This window comes from Ictalurus punctatus, chromosome 2, assembly GCF_001660625.3.
Source record: "Ictalurus punctatus breed USDA103 chromosome 2, Coco_2.0, whole genome shotgun sequence".
In the NCBI taxonomy this organism is placed as follows: Eukaryota; Metazoa; Chordata; class Actinopteri; order Siluriformes; family Ictaluridae; genus Ictalurus; species Ictalurus punctatus.
Genome location: NC_030417.2, coordinates 25,401,856 through 25,427,146, shown reverse-complemented (window position 1 = coordinate 25,427,146; position 25,291 = coordinate 25,401,856). Strand labels below are relative to the sequence as shown.

At 38.7% G+C, this 25,291-nt stretch overlaps 2 protein-coding genes across 2 annotated transcripts in view; both read right to left on the bottom strand.

Annotated features, from left to right (window-relative positions):
* The window catches only part of grb2b (growth factor receptor-bound protein 2b), a 35,496-nt gene extending 28,317 nt beyond the window's left edge, over positions 1–7,179 (bottom strand). Inside the window, exons 1-2 of the mRNA XM_017453427.3 lie at positions 7,016–7,179; positions 5,344–5,653 (exon numbers count right to left, since the gene is read on the bottom strand). Coding sequence (XP_017308916.1) covers positions 5,344–5,421 — 78 coding nt within the window. The 5' untranslated portion in view covers positions 5,422–5,653; positions 7,016–7,179. The remainder of the gene's footprint in view (positions 1–5,343; positions 5,654–7,015) is intronic.
* A 4,916-nt stretch (positions 7,180–12,095) lies between these two features.
* The window catches only part of usp43b (ubiquitin specific peptidase 43b), a 98,479-nt gene continuing 85,283 nt past the window's right edge, over positions 12,096–25,291 (bottom strand). Inside the window, exons 9-15 of the mRNA XM_017459662.3 lie at positions 25,060–25,163; positions 21,654–21,731; positions 21,164–21,293; positions 19,788–20,133; positions 19,437–19,595; positions 18,705–18,863; positions 12,096–18,427 (exon numbers count right to left, since the gene is read on the bottom strand). Coding sequence (XP_017315151.1) covers positions 17,280–18,427; positions 18,705–18,863; positions 19,437–19,595; positions 19,788–20,133; positions 21,164–21,293; positions 21,654–21,731; positions 25,060–25,163 — 2,124 coding nt within the window. The 3' untranslated portion in view covers positions 12,096–17,279. The remainder of the gene's footprint in view (positions 18,428–18,704; positions 18,864–19,436; positions 19,596–19,787; positions 20,134–21,163; positions 21,294–21,653; positions 21,732–25,059; positions 25,164–25,291) is intronic.

Sequence of the window (25,291 nt, the reverse complement as noted above, 5' to 3'; positions counted from 1 at the left end):
GTCGCGTTTATCTAAGGTGGAAAAAAAAGAAAAAAGAAGAACAACCATCAGTACAAGAACGTTTTAAGATGTCATACGATAGACTATTTATGATTAACCAAAGGAAATAATCAACTAATCCATTATCAAAATAATCAGCAGTGACAAGCCCTAGTTATTACCAAGTCTGAATGAAGCCTTTATATTTAAAGACAGGACTAACCTGAATGATTTTGACAGAAAAACAAGCAAGCAAAATGAATATGTATATTCCAAGAAAAAAAGCGGTCAAAGCAGAAATATTTCTGTATGAGAAATAAGGATGAGATGTTCTCCCCCCCCAGGAACAAGGACACAGCCATGTTACCCACAGCACTAATGCGTTTTCCCTCACTGGCATGATTTAGTACGTCATTCGCATAACCACAGGACCATAATACTTGGGGGCTAAACTTTATTGACTGAATCGCTCTCGCTTCAAAGGCTGGAGAGCAAAAAAATAAAAAATAAAAAATGTAGCATGCTTGAGTGTTCAGACTCTTACCAAACCCTGAGGGTTAGGTTGAATTAAATGTAAAACAGGTCTGGAACGACTGCCCTTTCAGTGAAAAGCTTCAGCCCTTGCTGAACCTTGGAATATACAGACATTTGGGACAAAGGGAGTAAACATGAAACCTCGAGAACATAATAGAAAAATGATCAAACACTTCTCATTACCAAATGGCAACGCTCTACTGAAGAGACAATAGATATTCGAGAATGCATAATAACTCAAATAGGTCTATATTCATATTTAACATGCTCGTTTGTATACGTTAAAAGTTTATATAGTAATAAACTATAAGTATTGACATGTTGAGAGAAAACCAACATGTGTGGTTTCTAACACCTCTGAGTGTACAGCAATCAGTTACGCTTTTTACTGTGTACTGCCTACAGTGTTTAATAAAAACTCTTCGGATTAATTTTAAAGAGCAAAAGTGTTCGTTTTGAGATCTCATTTCAGTTGGGTATTTAAATGTTTACTGAATTACTTCAATGGTAAGACTGTGTGTTCTTTTCTTAATAAAGGGCAACGTTGAAATCATACTAAGATGTGGCGGATAGAGATGAGGTTTAATAATTTGCTTGCTGGTCGTGTAATTACGGTTAATAGCTTTGGCACAAAACAAACACCGTTTTTGTAACTAAAAAGGTCTATAAGCATTTCATTTTACAGCTAATGTCTTATAATTTCACCTTATAGCTAACTTCACAATGACTGAAGACACAACGTCGAGCATTTCTCCATGCAACGAGTTGTGCAATTGCTTTAGTTTTAAAAAAGTGCAATCAGGCCATTTGCTTGATTCTCATAAACTTAAGCATAACTGCTGTCAAACATCAATCTTTGGTTTGAATTGCACTACTCATAGCAGCATACACAGCAGACTTCCTCTTTTGTGGTGTTTCTTGCCATTAGGCAACATGGTAAAACTTTTTTCAAATGTGACTTTATAGCACTTTTTCCCAGAACATGTAGTTCCATAGAAGCCTCAGAAGACTGGGATTAAAAAAGGTGTAATAAAAAGGCCTGACATTTACACAGTCAAATATTTCCTTTTACCAAGATATACAACAAAGAGGAAAAATTCCACAGAAGATGCAGCAGTCCTACAGGGTAAAACTAATCCCCTGATCCTAAAGATATTTCCATCAGCTGAGGTTATAGCAGGTGACGTTAATTATTATCAAAATGCTAGAGCTATACTTCACGTTTTAATGGAGAGATTCAATGTATTATATTAATTATATTGTTAAGTCGTGACGAAAAGAGCTTCCGATAATACAGTTTCCGGGTCCAAGCTTCTACTGTGTTGGCTGACGCTCTTGTATTTAACATGCTGAAGTACTGTGTTCCTTGTTGCTTGAACAGATCTGAGTCCAAAAAAACTATAAAGCTTAGGATCATGATTTTTCAGGAGTACTACAGCACACCGTGAGTGTATTTTAGCAGCGTTTGATAAACACGATTCATCTTCACATAATACAATAGCTTTAAAGCACAAAAGGTTAGGCAAATAATTAAACCCAGTAGCATCAGCTGTAAACGGGTCATCTCTGACAATCTTTGGCTGAAATTTTGTCCGTTTTTGACGTCTTTGCCCTCTTCTGCATGCACACCACGTCCGCTCAGGACGCGTTTTTTCTCCACCCAAATCGATAAAGCTGCCATATATGATATGACGGCACTTATCTCTGCAGATTGGGCACTCGCAAGTGCTGTACCTCACTGAGTGACCCTCAACATGCACCTATATTGAAAACAATTTAACGCTCACCCTAATATTTCTAAAAGACACTGCCAGTGCTGTGTTTATATATTAGACCAACGATACTTCTGTAGCTAGCCAGGGGGTGGCAGATCATTATGTGTCAACTAGCCTAACTTCACTATCCCTCCAATACCCGGATGGCACATGTTGAGTTTTTTCCATCTTTGTTTACGTCCAATAAATGTCAATATTTGCTTTTGGAATGTGAAGGAGTGCTTGGATCGGGAAATGGCTTGATGTCAGACTTATAAGAAGCGGATTCTGCAGATGTCCTTCTCATTTTCAGTGTTCATTCTTCACTGTTTTAACAGCTAAGATCAGTTTAGTTTCACTCTTTGATCAATAGCTATAAGCATATTTTAGACATTTAGTTATTTTAAGGTTTAGTTTAATCTGAAAACTAGAGCAATTTTACTCGATTAAAAATAGAGACAGCTGTTCCGATCGTCATCAGGCTGAGTACAGAAAAAAATATTTGTAAAAAATGGTATCAGATATATGAGAGAAAACACATCTGATAGCAGATCCTGAAAACTGAATTGGACAGGAAATCTATTGTTGGAACTGGAAATAATTACACAAAGATACTTAAATGCTTTTTCTTGGTAAGACTGACTCATTAATACTTTATAGTAATTATTTTTAAAGTAATTTTTGTGTTGAGTGTAACTATGCTTCCATTAAAATGTTTTTTTAAATTTAGTCGTTTTGAAAGAACACAATACAAAACGGATATGGGTTTTGGCTGATAGTCAAAATTTCAGTATCTATATTAGTATTGGAAAAGAAAGTGGTGTCATGCCATCTCTACATAAAACTGAAGGTGTGACACCAAAAAAATCAAATTTCCCCCAAAATGTTTTTCCCCCTTCAGGTTTCAAAAGTGCAAATGCAATAATTTCATAAAGTTTCAATTTCAGGTTTGATTTACAACCACACATTGCCATTGCAGACTTACTAAAGCATCTGTCCTTCTTTCCTGTGTGTGGACCAAATGAAAGTTGTGCAGTGGAAGATCACATGATTTAAAAAAAAATTAAATAATACAAGTACCATGGAAAAACTCCAGAACTGCCATCAAAAGATAGGTGACATTTCTAAAAACCCGTTGAAGCATTTATGTGGCCCTGCTTACGCTTTCACATCCATGACTTAAAAAAAAGAAAAAGAAAAAAAAAAGTGCAATATAAATCTAAGTCAACTGTTGATGCCATTAATCCTAAACCATCTCTCGAGAAAGATCAGGCTGTCGATTCAAGCGGAACACAGATAAAGTACATGATATACGAGGAGTGCTTATGTTGTCCTCTTTATCATAGATCCCGTGATGCCTGACGAGAGGGATTATAATGATTGCATTTAAATCTCAGAGGCCTGGGCCGAAAACGGAGACGGCTCGCGGTCTTGAGGCAGGGCTTCTGCTTCTGAACAAGCAGGACAAAGTGCAGCTCAACAGAAACGGCAATTCAATAAATGCGAGGGATATGACGATATAACAATATGAATTATATGAATTATGTATAAATGATTTAACTATATATTTTTCAAAGAGCACTTTTACACCACTGAAGATCAGATGCTGGTGTTTAAATGCAATCAATGCATTTCTATAGATATAAAACTATCATTTGAATCCTGTTTTCTCCCCCCATCATCTTTTCAATACAGCAGTAATGCTTTATTGCCAAACCTAAATACAGCAACATATATAGTGTTTTGTGAAATATTTTATCATGAGACAGAACAGAAAAGAGAACTAAAGAGACAGCCATTTCTATCTAGATTATTATTATTATTATTATCTCACATATATGAAATCTTAATCACTGCAAGCCCACGACTAATTAAAGGTGTGTCAATATTATTCAAAGTTTTTACTGCCTTAATTTCACCAAGGCACAGCAGTAATATAAGGAAATGCAAAGAATATTAAATCCAACCTTGTAATATGTAACTTATTCAAGGATAATGTTCAATTAAATGAAGCTTTTCCTTAAGAACACAAACACAGTCTCCTTGAAGCTAAATTCTCGAAACAAAGCCACTTGTTGAACACGAAAGTCTAACAAGATCCTTCACTCAGGACATGTATCAGAGTATGCACATGTATCCATGCATTAGATTTTTTTTTGCTGATAAGGAAATACCCCGATGTCAAAATTCCGATTCCGGAACAAAATAATCTACTGTTTATAACTAAGGAAAACATTGCGGGACAGGCTTCGCATCTAGCCTGTCCTGAATTACTACTTTGCTAGAACAGCACATCCTGACGTTTTTATTCGTCTTGCACCACAGTGACCGCCAACAATTTTAAAATCATTCATCGACAGCATCACATTTTTAACCATTTCTAACTACATTTCATTCTGTGGACTGTCTTGCAAGAAAGTGAGTTCCTGTTATTGCTTCAGATGGTGCAGCTATAAACAGTTGTTCCCTCGCCCCCCTCTTCTATCTATTTCTTTCTCTGGAAGTTAATAAGCAGCTTGTCATTTTACCAAGAAACAGCAAAGTGCATAGTCATCTGTCCTGAAGACTCTTCCGTGGCGGAAAAGTTACTGTTACGAAAGTGCCGAGACCGTAGAATCCTTCAATAAAATATTAAATAGCTACTTTCCAAAAAAAAAAAGCCCATCATATCAGCAGACATTTTTCTTTGTTAATCAACACTTCATCTTTTTATTATTATCTTTACATTTACGTGGAGCCTCCTAGTCCTCATGAATGAGTTCTTACTGTAGAATTGAAAATGTATTAGGATAAGCACTTCAATAGAAACATCATTCAAGTTACAGCCGGTTATCCTGTTGAAGGAAATCAATCAATCAATCAATCAATCAATCAATCAATCAACACCTCTTGACCAGTCAGATTCAGGAATTCAGCTTCGCTGAATTCGATCTAAACTTTCATAAGCAACAGCTTTCGGGTAACTGGTTCAGAAGTTAGACGAAAGTATTTAAGGATGCTCTTGAAGATTTCAGTAGTGCTTGGGGAGTGTTTAACTTGCACTTTAAGTATCGGAGATGAAAGACGGCATCATTACCTTTAGGATCTCTCCTCGTTTAAAACTCAGCTCGTCATCAGCAGTGGCTTTGAAATCATACTTGGCAATGGCTTCCATGATTCAGCTCGAACACCTGCGTGTGTCTACACCAAAGCACGTGGAAAACGTCTCGACCGAGTTCTTTCCCCCCTGAGTTTATTTCCTGTGGTCAGATGAAGGAGACGATGTCTCGACTTTCTAAACACTGGTCCAGGACACAAATCTCTGCAGCTCCCGGTGTCTCTCCGCCAGTCTCTGTCCCGGTTTCTCTCCAGCACGGTCCTCTCACATAAAGGACCCGGTGAAGCTCCTGCAAACAAACCAAAGGCATAAAAACCAACCCCGGCTGCAAAAAGCCCTGTTCACCATCGAGCCTGGAACCGCACAGACTCACAATCAATCCAGATCGCTCAATGGACCGCGCCCACGATAGGAGGCGTAATAAAAAAAAAAAATCCAACACTCCCCTACAGAGGAAGGAAATCCGCGTATTTGACGTTTCCAGCGACCAACTGCGTCGACCGAGCACTGAAAAGCGACCAATCAGAGAGCCGCATACACAGACGCTCCCCAATAACGGGGCAAAAAACCAGCAGGTACAATCCTATTGGCTATGCGCAGGCTGGCGCTGGGCCAATGGCCGAGCAGCATTTTACAGCCCCCCCCCCCGGAAAAGAAAACGCGATGACGACATGGCGAGGCGAGTATTTAGCAATTAAAGTGCATAAGAGAGAGAATGTTTATATATACAGACTATGAAATAAACTAGCACAGCTAACTTTTACCGATTAGAATTTAAGCTTAATAAAATAATTAAAAAAAACTCACGACTTATACGGTTGTCTATACTTCTGAAGAATGTATTTATTTATTTTTTAAAAATATATTTGGTCCTCATTTACCGGAAACAGCTGACAGTTTCACCGCTTTACACGATACACCTCTTATCAAAACATTTTATCGTGCGCCCATTAAAATAAGTACGTGGCGTTAATAATAATAACAATAATAATAATAAATAATAATAATAATAATAATAACTCTGAATATGACCTTAGAAATGTAGTTAAACCGGTTTGCTAATGATAAATATAACTATAACGACACTGGGCTGGTTTGGAGAGCTGTCTGGAAGCTTCTCTGGTCGTTCATCATCACAGCAGCTATAGACAACAGTACCGGAGTAACGATTAGGAAATAAATCCCTGAAACTTGAGGTTTTTGTCCAGCAAAATGCACACACAGACATGCAAATGAACTAATAAAAAGATGTACTTGTATATAAAAACCCCGAAATAAGCTGTGAGAGTTTTGCCAAACAGCACAGATACCAGCCTCTACCAATCTCGACGCGTTTAAAGCGTTCATGCTAACTCTGCTAACGCGGCGAGCAGCAAGAAACGCCTGAGAAAACACAACTAAACCATGAGTATACTGACTCCATCAGAGTTAATTGAACTCTAGCCATAAGCAGTGAAATAGTAAGTGTTGTAAGATTTCAGGAAACAAACCGCGCAGCTACAGGAGCTGGCTAACAGCCGGACTTCGTAATGGTAGAACAAGCTTGTTTTGCTAACTCGACGCTAGCTAGTTGAGCCGAGGCGTGGAGGAAACATTTCGTGCTTCGGCAGTTTTGTCGATTTTAAAGACCTTTAAAACGGGTTATACTCACACTTATGAAGAACCTTCAACTCTTCTTTCACTTCACGTAAAATCCAACTTTGAGTAATATTCAATTTGTTGCGCTTATTTCTCCAATAAACGGGTTAAAGGAGGGACGTTTCGCCGAGACGGGGCTTTTCACTAGACGCTTGTTATGCTGCTGGATTGAGCGAGAACATTTCCGCTTCCTCTGGAGAAACGGTGGTGTGTTTACTCTACCCCCTGCCGGCCGCCTCTGGTAAATACACTGCCACAATGGGCAAACAATAAGAAATGGCTCAATACATTTAAAGTTCTGGAAAGGCTTCTCATAGGCGTGTTTTCATAAACGTTAGTAAGTTTTAACCGATCTATCAAATCATCAGTATACATTTATTCACGTACATTATTATTATTTTATATAGTAATGAACCATTTGGGATTCAGCCCTAATCTGATGTGTGGCTTCGGAGTTAAACCCAACCGCAGATTTTCCATACCACTTATCCTGCACAGGGTCACAGGGGAACCTGGATCCTATCCCAGGGAACTCAAGGCACCCTGGATGGAGTGCCAACCCATCACAGAGCACAATCGTGCACACATTCACACACTACGGACAATCTGGAAATGCCAATCAGCGTACAACGCGTCTGTGGACTGGGGAGGAAACTGGAATACTTGGATGTTCTCCCTGAACATCCCAAGTATTCCTGAATACTTGGATGTTCTCCCTGAAGCACAGGGAGAACATCCGCACACATAGACTCTACACACACAGGGTAGTGGCAGGATTTTAACCCCCACCCTGGAGGTGTGAGGCAAACGAGCTAACCACTAAGCTACCATGGCTCCCGCTGGGTTAAACTGGGGCAAAATTTTAAATAAACTGGGGCAAAACACCACTTAATCAACAAGAAATGGTGAAAACTGGAACAAACTGAATTTGTGGTTCTTGTTGTAGATTAATACCCCATTAATGTTACATTAGCCAGAGCCATATCTCACTGCAGTTCTCATTCTGGTGTGCCACTGAAACTAAGCAGGGTTGAGCCTGGACAGTACTTGGATGGGAGACCTCCTGGGGAAAACTAAGTTTGCTGCTGGAAATGGTATTATTGAGACCAGCAGGGGGCGCTCACCCTGTGGTCTGTGTGGGGCCTAATGCCCCAGTATAGTGACAGGGACCCTAGACTGTAAAAACAGCACTGTCTTTCGAATGAGACCTTAAACTGAGGTCCTGACTCTCTGTGGTCATTAAATATCCCAGGACACTTAGTGAAAAGAGTAGGGTTATACCACTGTGTCCTGGTGAAATTCCCCCTAATAATCCCCCTCTCTGAATTGGCAACATCAATCTCTACTCTCTACTAATAGCTAGTGTATGGTGGGCATTCTGGTGGGTGGATGCTACACACTAGTGGTGGTTTAGGAGAACCCCCCCCCCCTACTATGTAAAGCGCTATGAGTGTCTAGAAAAGTGCTATATAAATGTGACTAACTAACTAACATCCATCCATTTTTTGACCTTGCTGCTTACCACAGTTCACTACCATATCTGTCCCTTTTCAGTTTCTAACTCTATGTGGTCAGTGTTTCCTGTTCCATGTGTGATTGGTTGTGACACCACCAATTTAAGCTCTTTGCGTATCCTCATATGCTTGTGAAATCTTGTGTGTTTATCTCAGACATCTAAGCTGTGTCTTCCTTGGTTCAGACATTTTGCTTTCCTCCTAGTTTTTCCTCCTGCAATTCCTAGTTTTTGCAGAGTACTGTGTTCTCTTGCGATTTTAATTCCAGCATGCTTTCTGGTTTATCACTATGAATTTGCCCATATTAAACCTGACTGCATGGATTCTGACTCATGTTATGGATGTTCACTATGAATTTGGTTTATTTATTTATTTTCGTTTTGAAAAAGCCTAAAACTTTGGAAGGCTATAGTCTGAAAAACAGCTGCATTGAAATGTCCATACCTCATTTTCAGAGACTGTACACACACACACACCCAAGGAGCACACTGCATGCACAGTTGCTTGTTTTTGTAAAACACAGCCTGGGTGAAAGCATAATTTTATCACTTAGAATGCACCATTCAGTGCTAATCAGCACTTTGTGTAGAACTGTCATTAAGAGTTCATTTGGATTTTGCATTCTTAGGACTGTAATCCAGGCATCAAGTCTTTATCACTTGTATTTATAGAGAAGTCTTTCTACTTAAGGTAATTTATGTATTTATTTTAAGAGTTAAGTATCAAAGATGTAAAATAAACCCTAGGGCAGTTTGTGCAGGGGAACAATTTAAAAGATTTGAAGATTTCAATGGGGCGGTTTCAACAAATGCTTTGAAGGTCCTTGACAACTTTGCAAATACACGCCTTTGGGTTTGCATGTGTGTCTGTGTTCGAGCATGTTAGCTAACAGCCAGTGCAAGTGGCACAAGTCTCTGTGGAATTAAAGCAAACCAACCAAGAAAAAAAAACGCCCAGCTTCATCATGGATTGTTTAGTATAATTTAATGGTCAAACTGAATGGGGCAAATTTGTTAAAAAACACCATTACTGCATGGAAGGAAGGACATATTCTAGTTCAGTAGTGCAACAAGCTCACAAAGTTTATGAGTTCCTGTAATACACACAGGGTTTTATATACACTCACCATTCACTTTAATAAAACATTCAGTGACAAAAATGCGCACTATGGAAAAAAAAAATACACTATTAAAAGGTAGTAAGCTGCAAACTTTACCTTAAGGTACTATTTCAACCTGATCTTTTGTTGCTGTAACCTAATGTATTGATGTTGATTCAGTGATGTTTAAAGTTTTTGACTTGAATAAATTCAATTAATTGAGTTATTTTTCATTTCCCCCCCCATATACAGTGGGGGAAATAAGTATTGGACGTTTTTTTTAACAAATACATTTCCAATGAGGCTATTCACATGAAAATTTCACCAGACATCAGTATTAACTCAAGAAATCCGAAAATATAAAGAATAAAAATAAAAAAAACATTAAAGTCCATAAATGAAGTTATGTGTAATAAAGCGGAATGACACAGGAAAAAAGTATTGAACACGCTAACTGAAATTTATTTAATGCTTAATGGAGAAGCCTTTGTTTGTAATGACGGCTTCAAGACACTTCCTGTATGAAGAAATTAATAGGCCGCAGTATTCAGGTGGGATTTTGGCCCATTCTTCTAAACACACTGTCTTTAATCTTGTTCAATTGGATTCAAGTCAGGTGATTGACTGGGCCATTCTAACACCTTGATTTATTTTCTCTGAAACCAATTGAGAGTTTCCTTTGCTGTATGCTTTGGATCGTTGTCCTGCTGGAAGGTCCACACACATCTCATCTTCATCATCCTGGTGGATGGCAGCAGATTCTTCTCAAGAATCTTCTGGTAAAGGGCTCCGTTCATTGTTCCTTCAATTATATGAAGTCTGCCAGTACCATGCGATGGAAAAACAGCTCCACACCATGATGCTTCTACCTCCAAACTTGACTGTTGGTGTAGTGTTTTTAGGGTGATGTGCAGTGCCATTTCTTCTCCAAACATGGTGTGTAGTATGACAGCCAAAAAGTTCAATTTTGTTCTCGTCTGACCAGACTACACTCTCTCAGTCTTTCATAGGCTTGTCCAAATGATTTGTAGCAAACTTTAAACGAGCTTCGATATGCCTTTTCTTTAGCCTATTGTTTTCTTTGTGATGATGGCACCTGCTCCCCCAAGTGTTTCTGGAGCCCTTTCTGAATGGTCCTGGGCTCTTGGGCTACTCTTCGGACTATTATTCTGACTCCCTGGTCAGAAATCTTGCGAGGAGCTCCAGTGCGTGGCTGGTTGATGATGGAGTGATGTTGCTTTTACTTGGGGATAATGGCCCCAATGGCGCTTACTGGAGGATTCAGAAGTTTGGATTACTGGAGGATTCATCTGTATCTGATTGCACCGGTATGTTTCACAACAATAAGGTTGTGAAGGTCTTGGGAGTGCTCTTTGCTTTTACCCATCATGAGATAGTTCTTGTGTGACACCTTGGTAACGAAAAGTCTTTTTACAGACCATTGATTTACTAACCCAGCTGATATTAATTTGCACAGATAGGGGGTATAATTACTTACAGATTTCAGCTGGTTCCTTGCCTTGGAGAACTGCTTTTTCTTAGTGTGTTCAATGCTTTTTTCCTGTGTCATTGGACTTTATTACACATGGCTTTATTTATGGAATTTAATGGTGCAAATTCCTTATATTTCCAGATTTCTTGAGTTAATACTGATGTCTGGTGAATATTTCATGTGAATAGCCTCATTTGGAAATATATTTACTGAATAAAATGTTGACGCGTCCAACCCCTGTCGGGGTTTATCATGCAACAGTGAATGGGTGATTGTGTATTATCTTTTTTCTTTTTCAAAAGTTTACACCCCCCAGCTCTTAATGTATCATGCTGCTTTCTTGAGCATCAGTGAATGTTTGCACCTTTTGCAACAGTTGTGTACAAAACCCTCAGTTGTCCTCAGAGTGAAAAGATGGAGCTCAACATCATATAGCCACTGTTGGAAAGGGGTCAATTATGCAGAAGAGGCTGGAAAAGCAAATAATATGCAGGACCAGGAGGATTTTTCAGTTTAACTGCTCAGGACAAACAAGGGACTTATGAACAACTATCAAATAAAAACAAAAACAAACAAACAAACAAAAAAAAAACAGTCGTGGATCATCCAGGTAACAACGCACAGTATTAAGAATCAAGGGTGTGTAAACTTTTGAACTGGTTCATTTGTGTAAATTCAGGTATTATTGTGTCATGTGAACTATATGTAAAACATCTGTTACTGTATGTGAAATAGCTTATTCAGGGCAGTACTAAATAAAAATTTTAATGATCCCTTCATTTTGTATCGTTATTAAAATTTTTCAGATTCTGCAAGGGGTATGTAAATTTATGAGCACAACTGTAAACAGAGTGCAAGCAGAAAAGAGCAGCTTAGAAGATGAATGCAGATAAAACTGCTCATCTTGGGCATGTTTTAGGAACAGGAGTGTAACTTGTTACACTCAGAAAGAAAGAACTTTGAAACACACAAAGGCACTGTCTACACATTACAGTGACAAATAGAGTGTTTAATTTGCTATATTAAAAATAAAGTACAATATGCTATATAAAGTGACGGTACAAACATGTATAAGATTTCTTTCCAGTGTGTCGATTACATCTGTTTCATTCCTGTCTTTTGCCATTTAATCAGTATCTTGAGCAAAACGATTCATTACACAATTGTACAGCTATATTTACATTAATTACAGAGTAGTTAAAAAGTTTTCCAATACAAAAGTTTGCATAAAAATATATCCACAACCGTTAACCCTTAACAGCAACAATGTTCCTTCATTATAGTACTTCAAATGCAAAACATAATTCATTCTCATCATAGTTACTGATCTGAAATGGGAAATGCTAGATGCAGTTTTTTGTAGTCCTAAAACCAGAATTCATTTAACCAGGGAGCTGGGTGACAAGTATACTGTATATGCCTACATTTACAGTTACTCATCTGGCAGACGCTTGGATCCAAAGTGACAGAAGTAAGGCAGAATTCAGTTAAGAGTCTCACTCAATGGCTCAGCAGTGGCTAACAGTACTTGGATTCGAACTCTCAGCCGTCTGGTCACTTGAACAGAAACTGTTCTGCTTTCACTGGTTTGACTGAAATTCCAGATGCCCAGAAATCTAATGAACTAGACTAAAAATGGTACTATTGTAGCTTAAATAATGTAATAATGTATGGCGAGCTAAGTGATTGCATTAATTATATAAGTATATAAATCCTTCATCAGGTTGTGGGATGAGAGAAGAAAAAAAAAAACCTGGTGTGTGCTAAATGAGGGTACTTCTCCACTGGATCACTATAAATAAAATAATCTACTAACACCTGTCACTTATCTACTTCATCTTTGGACAAGCCTAAACTCCTTGGAACGCCTGTACAGAAGGAAGTCTGTATGGAAATAGATACAGTTGCTTGAACAGTAATGAATCCATCAATGAAAAAAATAATAATAAAGTTAAATATATTTTGGTTCCTGTTCAGTGCCACTCACTATAACAACCCTTAGCTTTTCAGGACAGATAGGGCTAAAGCTTGACATCAATCTCTCAGATAAAAATAAAAATAAACGAAAAGAGTTGTCGTCTGACTTCCTGGCTACATGATAAGTGCAATTTCTCTCACTATATATCTACATATTGCTGCTGAATTCAAACAATGTGAAAAAATGCACACCAGCCATTTTGTCAATAGTAATATTATCAATATTATAACAGATCTACAGCTTGTATGAACTTAATGTAGTGAACAAAGGCCCAATTTCCCAAAAAACAAAAAATAGTCTTATCTGGAGTGTTCGATGTGATGTTGCTATTTGAACGTGTGTAATGCTTTTAGGAAACTCTGAGATCTTTGCTATGTTGACAAGAGAGACAGAATAAAGGACAAAAAAGTAAAAAAGTTGATTCATACATTAACTGCACCTGCTTCTCTTTCTAACTGCATCTGGATTGGAACAAGAGAGATGATGCAGGTGATGTGAACAGTGTGTGTGTGTTTGTGTGTGTGTGGTCTGTATATGGTGCCATAATCTTCAATCTGTGTAATAACTATAGTGATGAATCATATGCAATCGTGCACTCCGTCTAGAACACATTTGTGAGTGTGCATGTGTCTATATAGAAAACATTTATACCAGTGCTCCTTCATGAACACTAGAAAAAGGCACTTAAATAATATCACAATCAAAGTTTGAGCTGTTTTGCCAATAGACACTGACTGCTGTTTCTGTTTTTATAAGAATTGATCTGTTCTGCTGCATTTAATTGCATAAACATAGATTTAATTGCATACTTAGCTTCTCTGGCATACGTATCTCACATATGGTACATTTCACAAGGAACAAACCAAGTGCTTGTTGATCCAACTAGTGTACATTAGGAAAGTAACTAGTGCTGTGCTCTGGAAAAACCAAACAAACAAACCAAAAAAAAAAAACTGAGTGGATATTTGATTTAAAACCAGAAAATATTACCTAAAAAATGCAGAGCACACCATGACTCCTGCATTCATTTCCATTGTGCAGTTCCCCAAAGCATTAAAAAAAAAAAAAAAAAAAAAAAAAAAAAAAAAAAAAAAAAAAAAAAGACGAAATATTTTAGGGTCTGCTTGACAAAGAAGCATATTCCAAATCCTTGCTTGTCTGAAACCATGTATACAGACAGTACCAGAAAATGTTTTGTGAAAGGGGCGGTCAGTTCCTCACATGCTTTTTCAGGTTACAAATGCTATAAGAAATAGATCAAGATATACACGATATACACGGATATACGTGAAAATCAAAGCTAAAGTGCAATTTAAAACAAATAAATCAGAGCGGAACAAATATTGTAATGCTTCCGTTTTACTAGGGACACACTGATCCCCCCCCCATCCCCCAATCAAGAACAAGTGCATGTTCGTGGTACTTCTTGATACCGATACTGATAACAAAATGAATAACTTACTTAGTATTGATCAAGCAGAGGCATCACTGAACAATTTATTGTACAGTTTTGTTTGTGTTGGTTCCTGCTACCAATGAACTGCTAGTGCTGAGTTTAATGTTGAAGCAGCAACCAAAACAAACAGAACTGAATAAATTCAGTACCCCCGAACATGCACTTTAATGACCCCCCCCCTCCCCCACAGGAGCGTGGGTTATTCAGAAACATTAGTGGTAAGTCAGGTAAGGAGGCTTGGGGCACATTTGGCTTTCCAGTTCCTCCCAGTGGTGTTCAGTGGTGTTGAGGTCAGGGCTCTGTGCAGGCCACTCGAGTTCCTCCACACCAACCTTGCCAAACAATGTGTTCATGGAGCTCGATTTGTGCACAGGGGCACTGTCATGCTGGAACGTGTCTGAGCCTCTTCCAGTTCCAGTGAAGGGAAATTATAAAGCTACAGCATACAACGACACCCTACACAATTCTGTGCTTCCAACTTTGTAGCAACAGTTTGGGGAAGAACCCCACATGCAGTATGGGTGTGACGGTCAGGTGTCCACATACTTTTGGTCATAAAGTGTATAATGGTGTTAAAATGGTATGCTTAATAGAGAGCATGAGAACAGCTGGCTTGAGCATGCAGAGCGGTATCAACAAGTGCGGTCATTAAAAGTGCAAAGTGCTGAGCCACAAGCGAGTGTCGATCCTGGAGAACTAGACGAAAGAAAGTGTGCGTGTCTCAGTGCTCGCAGAACTGAAGTGCGCTCAGGTGCAACGGTTTCTCTACATGCTCACTTCACACGCAAGGATACACCGTTGTGTGCACGATTTACAGCCGCTTTTTAATGACGGCACTTGCTGGTACTGCCAGGTTGGCCGTTCTCGCGCTCTCTATTAGAGATACTGCTTAAACGCCACAAGATGTTTTATCAGGCTACTTGTATCGCAGGAAGATTCTGTTGTACTCTTGATAATTTCACATATACAGTATTCACAAGATGGTCATTCAGTGTCATTTCGTGTCGTCTGTTCAGTAGCACTGCAACATACACTGCAACATACGTCACACAGTAGCACGCAGTATCAGACACTGGTATCGGAGCATTTGTACGAGTATAAATAAATGACCGTGGTATTATTCTGATAATTGATCCCAGTATCTGTACCGATGCATCTCAATGTTTTACATAAAATATAATGTTGGCTTTCTAAAGTTATTACACCTGTAGTTTTGTTTGTATTACACACATATAATGAAATTTGGCGGCTGTTGTTTTTTTTGAAGCACCAGATCCCTGCGAAATCTGTAGGTCTACCTCTTGACTGACATTATAAACCTTATGAATATAAGGTTCTAGCTGAGCTTTTTGGCAAAAACGAGTTAATATTATAAAGATGTTATTTACATGACACTGAATATACTATGTGAGAAATATTACAGCAAAATATTCCTTAAACATACAAAAAAAAAAAAGGTTAAATCTCAGTTGTATCTTATTTAGTCAAGACCTTATGGATGAATATCTGAAAATCACAGAAGCGTCACATAGAAACGTACAGTTCCAGGGTCCTGGTTTGTATGGTGTCGCAAACCTACCGGTGACCATTATTCTGGATAAAAATAAACGGGGGGAGGATTCAAAAATAATTAGGATTTCTTAGTTTTGATAACAAAGCTGCACATCAAAGTTACCCAAAAGGCTGCAATCACATTTGATTTCATGTGATTTGAGACATTTCTGTCATTAGCTGCGGTTATTAACCCTCCTGATTGGCTCACATTATATCTTGAGTTATGGATTCTGATTGTTCAGAAGATATTGATTAATATTCTTTAACAGCATGGCTCTGACAGTAGTGCTGACTGCACGGCAGATCACAGGTTTATATGAATGCGCTTGTTCGAATACGTTATCGTTCTTATAATAACAGCTCATTCCAGGGGACGTACAGTAGATGCTAATAAAGATTTATGGAAGGAGTCTCCAGTGTCAGCACCGTGTAACAGTCCGACGTGCAGTGGGAAAGTCTTTGCTCTGTACGCTTTCTCTTTAACAAGCTTATTCATTTCGAGATAACGTGTGGGAACGACGATTTATAGCTGCCATTTGTGTAAGTGATAACAGGAATGAACTCATTTTTGTGGATGTTCCACAACAGTAAATATAATGATTTAATATAAAACTGTTAAAAAGTATGACGCGTTTTTCTGTAATAAATAAAGAATTGTAATGTTGGAAAATTGCTGTGGTATAAGATAAATAAAACTCTTAGAAGCCAACAGCATTCTACATTGTCGATTAGTTTGCTATGATGGCACGTCCTGTTGTGTTTTCATTCCTTACACTGCATATTGTGTGATTTTTTTCACGTTTCCATTACTTTTCGTGTCTAGAGCCACAGCACAGAGATGATACGCTGAATACAAACATGTGACAGTATGTTAACCTAAAAGCTATGTGAAAGTCTGAAGATAACATAAATAATAAGCTAGTTAAAATTCTTGTTCATTTGTGGGCTCTATAAAACGAATCACATTATTAACTGGTCTTGTTACAGAATTTAAAACGAGTTGTTTAAAAACGCTATTTCGGTTTTTTTTTTGTTCTTAGTAAAAATATTGTATCTGGTTTTTTTTTGCCTTCAACTGGAGCCTTTGTGAAAGTACCCTAAATATCTTCTCTTCAGGGGAGGCACTCAGACTGGAATGATTTTTCACCTAAACCAGACACTCACATGCTTCAGCTTTCCTGATATCAGAAGCAGGACTCGGGCACTGGTCTCTGTCTGCCTAGTGAAGTGGTGCTATATTTGTTCCTCTGCAATGTGTTGTAGGACGGTTTATCAGCAGTGTGTCCCTTCTGAGGAGGAACCAGCAACCCGTTCCTCTGGAGGGACACCGTCCTCCTCAGATTCAGATCCAGTCTGCTTTGAAGGCTGGAAGAGCTCAGCGCACGCTTAATATCCCCACCACCACCACCACCACTGTGGGTTTCCCTTCCATTGATCAGAGTCTTGTTGTAGTACCGTGCACTGCTGCTCCTGTGGGTGCCATTGCCTTTTTTCGCCTCTGCTACCAGTCCATTTGGAGTGCCGTTGGACACGGACAGCTTGTTTGAGCTCTTATTTGTTAGCGTTCTTCCTTGACCTGCTTCTTTGGCACGTACGTCCTTTGACTGGTTGTCCTTCTTAACATTGCCTGGCATAAGGAATGCTGGGATGTCGTGAGTCTCCTCTTTCCTGCTCCCTGCAACATCATCTTGCTGGTTTTGACTGCACAAAGTCCTGGTAGCTCCAGCTGGCTGGTTCCAGTGTTGCTTTAATGTGGAATTTTTGCTTTCACTTGTGCTGTTCGCAAAACTTTGAGCTGTGCTAGTCCCAGGCTGATGCCCAGAAGCGGATTCGCGACGGGACTGACCGTCTTGATTCTTTCCGTGTTGCTCCTGTCTCCTCTTTGATGTCCTCCTGGTTAGTAAACCTTCATCTCTGCCCTTAGTAGTGCCTCTGTCTGAAGCTGGTCTGCTCTGGCCTTCAGGTACTCGAGGCGAGTCTGGCTCACGACAACTTCCACGCTCCGCTCCACTAAAGCCGCTGCTGCCACTAGGCGAGCTGAGCGAGTCTTCCACAGGAAGCTGGGCTTTACTTTGAGCAGGACTAGCCACCAGGCTCACTATGGGCTCCTTGGTGCACCGTGGCCTCCGTCCGGATTCCAGGTACTCCACCAGTTCTCCAGACTGCAGTGGTGTGGTCTGAGGGACAGAGGTGACTTTCTTGCGGTCCTTGGAACCAAAAGACCAGCGTAGAGGAAGCACTTTGGCCAGGTTCTCCTTGTTCTTGGTGGGTGAACGCAGGCTTACGCTACGGCCTTGGGTGCCACGGACAAATGGTCTCGACCCAAATCCATCTATGGGTGGAGAATGAAGAACAAAATTAGGATCCGTAGTGATTCTCAGATTAACTGAAAACCACTGATAATGCTCTGAATGAAGACATTTGTCAAAACTGCCCAAGCTATGATAAATGTTACATTTTTGCTAGCAGAAACAACAAAACAGTAAATCATAAAACCATATTATAAAATCTTCAATATTATATAAAGAAAAGCAATAAATAACGTGACCAGGATACTCCAGTTGCCCGGTACCATCTACCACATCGGTGCTTGTTAAGAAATAATGTACCAGCATCTCCTTTTGGCTGCTCATAGAAAACAGGGGAAGTTGGCGTTTGAGGTTCAGGAGCTGAGGAGGTCTTGGTCGTGGGACTCGAGGTTTGGCTTTCTTCTGAAATAGACGTCAAACGGACGAGCCAGTGATTAGACACGGAGGAGCTTGTAGAGCCTGTGGAAGAAGAGATCATGTCAGTTCTCATCACTAACAACAGAAAAAAAAACAAGGAACAAGGAAGTCTGCTAATAATAATAGCTCCAGGTGCTAGTGGACTTTCATCTTCATTGATAAAAGTGCTGTGTCTCAGCTTGTCATGTAACTATGTTTTATTTTTCATATTTAAAGATAACAGTTCACTTGAACTGACTCAAACAATGTCACATTTAGCTTCCAGTGATATATCATTTTCAATGGTATGTTCAACCCCAACAGACGTATCAATCATAACTGTAGATAGATCCAGCTTGGTATAACTTATTCATTGCCATACTCTTCAATTTCCATAAAACACATCAATCCTTATTCATCAGAATTGTGTACTGTTCAAGCAAATAGTGACATGAGCTTGCGCATATTCAACCAACAATTTCTTTAGTCATCAATTTATTCTTTGGTGTGCTTGTATAATCAAACTCATTTGTGGTCAGAGTACCAACCTGAAAAATAAAAACACAAATACAGCGACCATCGATTTGAACGATCGAATCTTTCTACAATATAGTGACGATGGAGATGAAGTCTGACCTCGGAGCGAGCAGCTGGCTGACCATGCAGGAATGCTGTTGCGTCTCTGGTAAAAGAGGATATATGCCTCGCGGGTACACACTTCACCCTCAGGCACCAGCTCTACGCTGCTATCATCGTAACCATACCACTGGCCATCCACTGAATTCCTGCAGTATGCTGAAACAACAGAAAGACTGAGATTACCGGCAGTATACTCTCATGCATACACCTTTGCCTGCTGACACACTCTAACTCAATTACCACAAATCCACATTTCTCAACAAAGACACTTTCTAATAAATGTGCTAGGCAATTCACCGTATACAGTATATACTGATTTAATCCCAGGTGATTTATCAGTCCACAAACCTGTGTAGTGACCTCCGTGCATGCCTCCATGATGGTTACACACCGCGTATAGGTCATACAGGAAGTCCTCAGGATGTTGGCCTGTTTCAGTCCTTTGATGAAGCTGCTGTTTCCATGCGGAAGGCAGGCGGGTGCAGTTACTCCTCTTGACCATATGGGGTGCCATGTCCAGGGCTGTGAGCGGGAAGCGTACGAGAGTGGAGAGCTTGTTTCGTCGCTCGCCCACCTGCCTGAAACGCTTGAGGTGGAGGATGAGGATGTCTGGGAGTGTCCACAGACTCATCTGAACCATGCCTTGCTGCAGCTGCTTGCAGTGAGGACACTTCCATGCGTCGTCTGGAGCTAGCTGCATGCACAGGGCGCAATATAATGGGCAGTATAATTATATATGTATGTGTATATATATATATATATATATATATATATATATATATATATATATATATATATATATATATATATATATATATATGTGTGTGTGTGTGTGTGTGTGTGTGTATGTATGTATATGTATGTATCTGTGTTTGTGTGTGTATAAATGTGCATACACATTTTATATATATATATATATATATATATATATATATATATATATATATATATATACATACACACACACATACATACACACACATACATATACACACACACACACACATATTAGTACAATAAAATCAGCCATGACGCAGACCATAGAACACAGCGAGGAAAGGCCTTGCACAAGAGCCCAACATTGGTATCTTCGAGGAGCTGGTATTTGAATTCACATCCTTCTATCCAGTAGCCTGGAGCCTTAAGCACTGAGTCACTCGTCCTCAAAAGTGAAAACTCTTTCCATAGTGAGATGAGCTGATAGGAAAGCTGGTGTTTCTGAAGCAAATACTCAGCTGCAGACACAGCTTCATACAAATCCCTCTGTACCTTTATCTCTAGAAGTCAGCATAAAGTGGTCACACTCTAAATCTTGTGATGTAATTGTTTAGTTGCTTATGATTTTGGTTTAGTTGTATTTGGTCACACCTTCATTCTGACACTGTATCATGTTCTTTCTCTATTCTCTATAGTCACTCTCGTGTGACTAGTACATTCTTCTTATCTAAAGTTCATCTTTTGTTTCTTATCTTCAGGTTTAGTTTCACTTCTGCATTTGTAGTCGTCCTTTGCCTATTGAACAAACTTTTTTATGTTGTAACAACTTCTATTTCCTTTGCATCTTAAATGACTCTTCACAAGAGTCTATGCGCATATCATCCTGTTACTGAATTCTAAACACGTTTAGACATTTTTAGTTGTGTTATGTAGCTGGAACCTGACTCCAAAGGGTCTGTTAAGATCTCCAAGAGAAAAGCTGCTGAATTGTGGACTGTGTGTGTTACCTGCTCCTCTTTAGTATAAAGTTGAAAGCATTCGTCCAGTGTGCAGCTATGTTGCTGAACATGCTGCTGCTGCTGGGCACGTACACTCTCACAATCCTTCACCACCTCCTCCTGGATGTTACCAAAGAGACTACACACACACACACACACACACACACACACACACACACACACACACACACACACACACACACAATACTCATTTTATCCTCATGTTCCAGTAAAGCAGTTGTATTTTCATAACATTATGTTACTAATACTGACATTCACTAACAGTCTGTTCATGTATTCATATTCACGATGAACAAGATCAGCATATTAAAGAATTCAATCTTGCCCCACTTTGTATCTAATTGTTTTCTCAATGTGCGTCACAGTGGAACAACTGAATACATTACTTAAAACAGTCCTAATGTGACTGTGCACTCTCCTTCATTTTTTTTTTTGCCATAAAGTGATTAGATGAATAGACGATAATGGACTGACTCACCAGTCTTTTATTCTGTGTTCCCACTCCACAATCAGCTTCACATGTGGAGGACCACCAGAACCACACAGCTTTAGAGCTCTGAGCAAACAGAGGAAAACATTAGTTAGTACTACATACAGGACTTGTATCATTGTAGTGAATTTTTCATATCTTTCCACACATAATGCTAACGACTATTAATACTTCCATAAGAAAAATGAACAGCAGCAACAATAACACTGATAATATGTAATTAGTATTATACTTTTGTATTATTAGTTAATACTATCATACTATTAGTAGTAATAATTGTTATCTCCGAGAACACACCACGGCCTACAAATATACAAAACATGCCTGCCAAGGACTACAACACCCAGTGTCATCTTCACAGTCACCACATTACTGATCACACACACCTGGACTCAATTACCATTCACCTATATAAGCACACTCCAGGGGTGTAACCTGGTCTGGGCTTTCAGGGCTGTATCCCCACAGACATTTACTTTAGCCCAGAAGAATTCTCCACTTGGAGTGGTTTGTCACTACGTAACTGAATGTCAGTAAAAGAAGATGGCAGTTTGTAATTTTGAGTGCTGTATTTTATCTTCAGTGAACGGAGGCAATACCAATCAGACAGGGCTTACAGGAAAATACGTGGAAATACTCCTGTCTTATTGGCTGACAGATCTCAAATACTAGCTCACACAGTCAGTTAGTGTGAGGGAGAAAGTGATATACACAGATTCATACACACACATTTTACCAGTAAAGGGGTTGAAAGTGAAACACTAACATCCTCTCATGCTGAGCAAGGATATCAGGTGTGCCAGGTGTGTAAATGGCTACATAGGTTCCAAGTTACATGAACACTGTAGCAGCTAAACCCATACAATGATAGTTGTGCTTCCCCGTGGTCAGCGACACTAGTCTAACCTAGTCTCGTGTTAGATAGCTAAAAAGTTTGGTATTTTATCAGTCTGGTAGTCCTGCAAACATCCGATGCAAGTTTTATGATGAATCCAACTTTTTGTCCAATTTTCACTTTTTTTTTTTATGCAATTATTCCTCAGATGCAATAAATAAAATGCATGGATACAGTCTATTTAGAAGTATGGTTTTAAATGTTTTTTGGACTTTTCACACCCTCCATACATTCACTCATTGTGAAGTATCTTCTCAGTGCTGTGATTTTGCATGTGCTTTACCAAGCCTTTGTATCAGTTTTCATGGTTTCTGATCTGGGCTTTTTTTCTGGGTTTTTTGTTGTTGTGATTTTGCGTTTGACTCTAGTATGCTGTTTGTGAATTGCCTGACCTATTCCCAAATTTAAGTGTTCTCAGATTTGTTTGTTGTTTGCCAAATTTAATAAAAGCATTACCCGCAACTGCAGCAATCTTTGCCACCTAACAACAACAATTAGACATCATTCTTTAGGTCCTGGAGACTGTAGGCCAATTAGTCCAATTTCATTATAATCTATGTAACATGACTAAGAGTTAATGCTCTTGTGTAGAATGTCAAAAAAAGGGGGAAAAAAAGGATTTGGCTGTGAGTCTCAAAAATACAAATAAACTAACTTGATAATACTGAGCAATGATTCATCCTGCTTTGTTCAGTGTCCTTTAAAAAGCAACTAGCAAATCTTCAGCATGCCTGCCATATGCATCCCTGCTGGAGATCTTTCACGAGCCAGTTTTGAAGAGGCTCTTGCTCTGATTCTCAGATTCCTGTGCCGATATGGCCAAAAAACAGCAGGCAAGAGGAGTCAAACCTTCAGCCAAACCAAAGCGTCATTTCTCCTCGTCAGAGTATACATTATTTACGATTTTACATCGTTGTGAAAAGATGACGAATGAAGCCCATCACTGAAGACAATCAAGATCTGGGATTACACATCTTCATCACTTACTTTCTTTATTAAAAAAAAAAAAACAACTATAAAAATGGAGAGGAACTTAGTGATTATTAGAGCCCCTGATATTATATTATACAATACATGCTGTTATAACTCAATATTATGTATGATGTCATTTTATACCAAAATGATGACTATGCTGAAAATAAGAACCATGCTGTTGGTCTGGAAATGTACTATGCTATTAAATTACCCTCTTAAAGCATTTAGACAAAACCACAATGCTGAAGATGTGTGCCTTCTATTTCCAGAAGAGCATGGTATCTGGTGGTTGGGATGATAATATATAATTAGACTGCTGTATTCATTTTCTAAATGATCGGTTATTAATTTAACTACGCCAGAATTTGGTACTTTATGCCAAAAGTAGAAAATGATCAAAGAAAACATTTGCCTTCTACCATATACCAGAGGTTTTATTCAGTTCTCATGAAAGATTCATTTACAACAATTAACATATTTGTTACATTTTATGTAAAACACGATTGTCCTTCATTGACTGATGATGCCCATAATAGTATATAACAAATTACATCCTGCTGGAAGGTTTTCACCATGAGCAACCACTGATGTTAAACCTTGTTAACAGTGATGATAATTTATTTTTATTATTATTATTATTACACTATTAGTATTTAATAGACAGACACTTTTTAAAAAAAATATATATATCAAGGGTCTTTCTCAAGGGCTCAGAACTGACTCTTTGGCAGTCCACAGATTTGAACTCATCTGACCTACTCTCTCCGTAAAGATGCAAAACAACAAAAAGTGTGTCAACAGGTCTACTGTGAATGGAAAGAATGACCTTGGACCTTGTAGCAGTAAATAAAGAACTGGCCCAAGTCCAGCTCAGCTCTTTGAATGCACCTTTGACTTTGCTTATTACTTAAGGCACTGAGCTCCTAAAGAACACAATCTAAACATATTATTAAGGTCTTTTCTAAACTGCATGGCTTTGTTCATGATCTGAATGTAGAGGGAACAATCAGTAGCTTTTCATTACTAGCTGTCAGTATGCTGTAGGTTTTTTTCTTTTCCTTTTTAATTCTCAGGTAAAAGACAACCACTTGCTAATTCCTGTACACAGCTACCAGGTAGGTCAGTGTGTGGAGGAATTGCAAATGAACGACCTCTCATGGGATACAGCAAACGTTTACAGCATTAACTTTCTCTGTGTGTATTGCAATACATGGGGTTGTGTAAAATACATAGAAAATGAGTAAAATAGACTCTGATGCACATTCAGTAGGCATCTTTGTCAAATATAAAAAAATGTTTAAAAAGATATGTTCATTCAAGCCACTTACTGATCACAAAACTCTATTCTGTATCTCCATTCTAATGAGATATATAAATATTATATATATATATGTGTATATATATATATATATATATATATATATATATATATATATATATATATATATATATATATATATATATATATATATCTCCAAACAATAATCTCCCATAAATCATTAACATAAGAGAGCACCCTCTTACCTGTCTACCGCGGGATGGTAAAGCGGACGTCCATCCTGCGGATTCAAGTAGCTACAGGACACTGATCCCCCAACAACACGTATCTTAAACAGGACTCTGTTATTCTGCAACACAATAGACAAGAAAAAGTCCCTTAATAAATAACCGTAAAATTATATAAATTGCACTGACCGTTGCATACAGATGGGCTCCGTGATGCTGTGGGAGACATTTTACTGCCATGGCTTGGGTT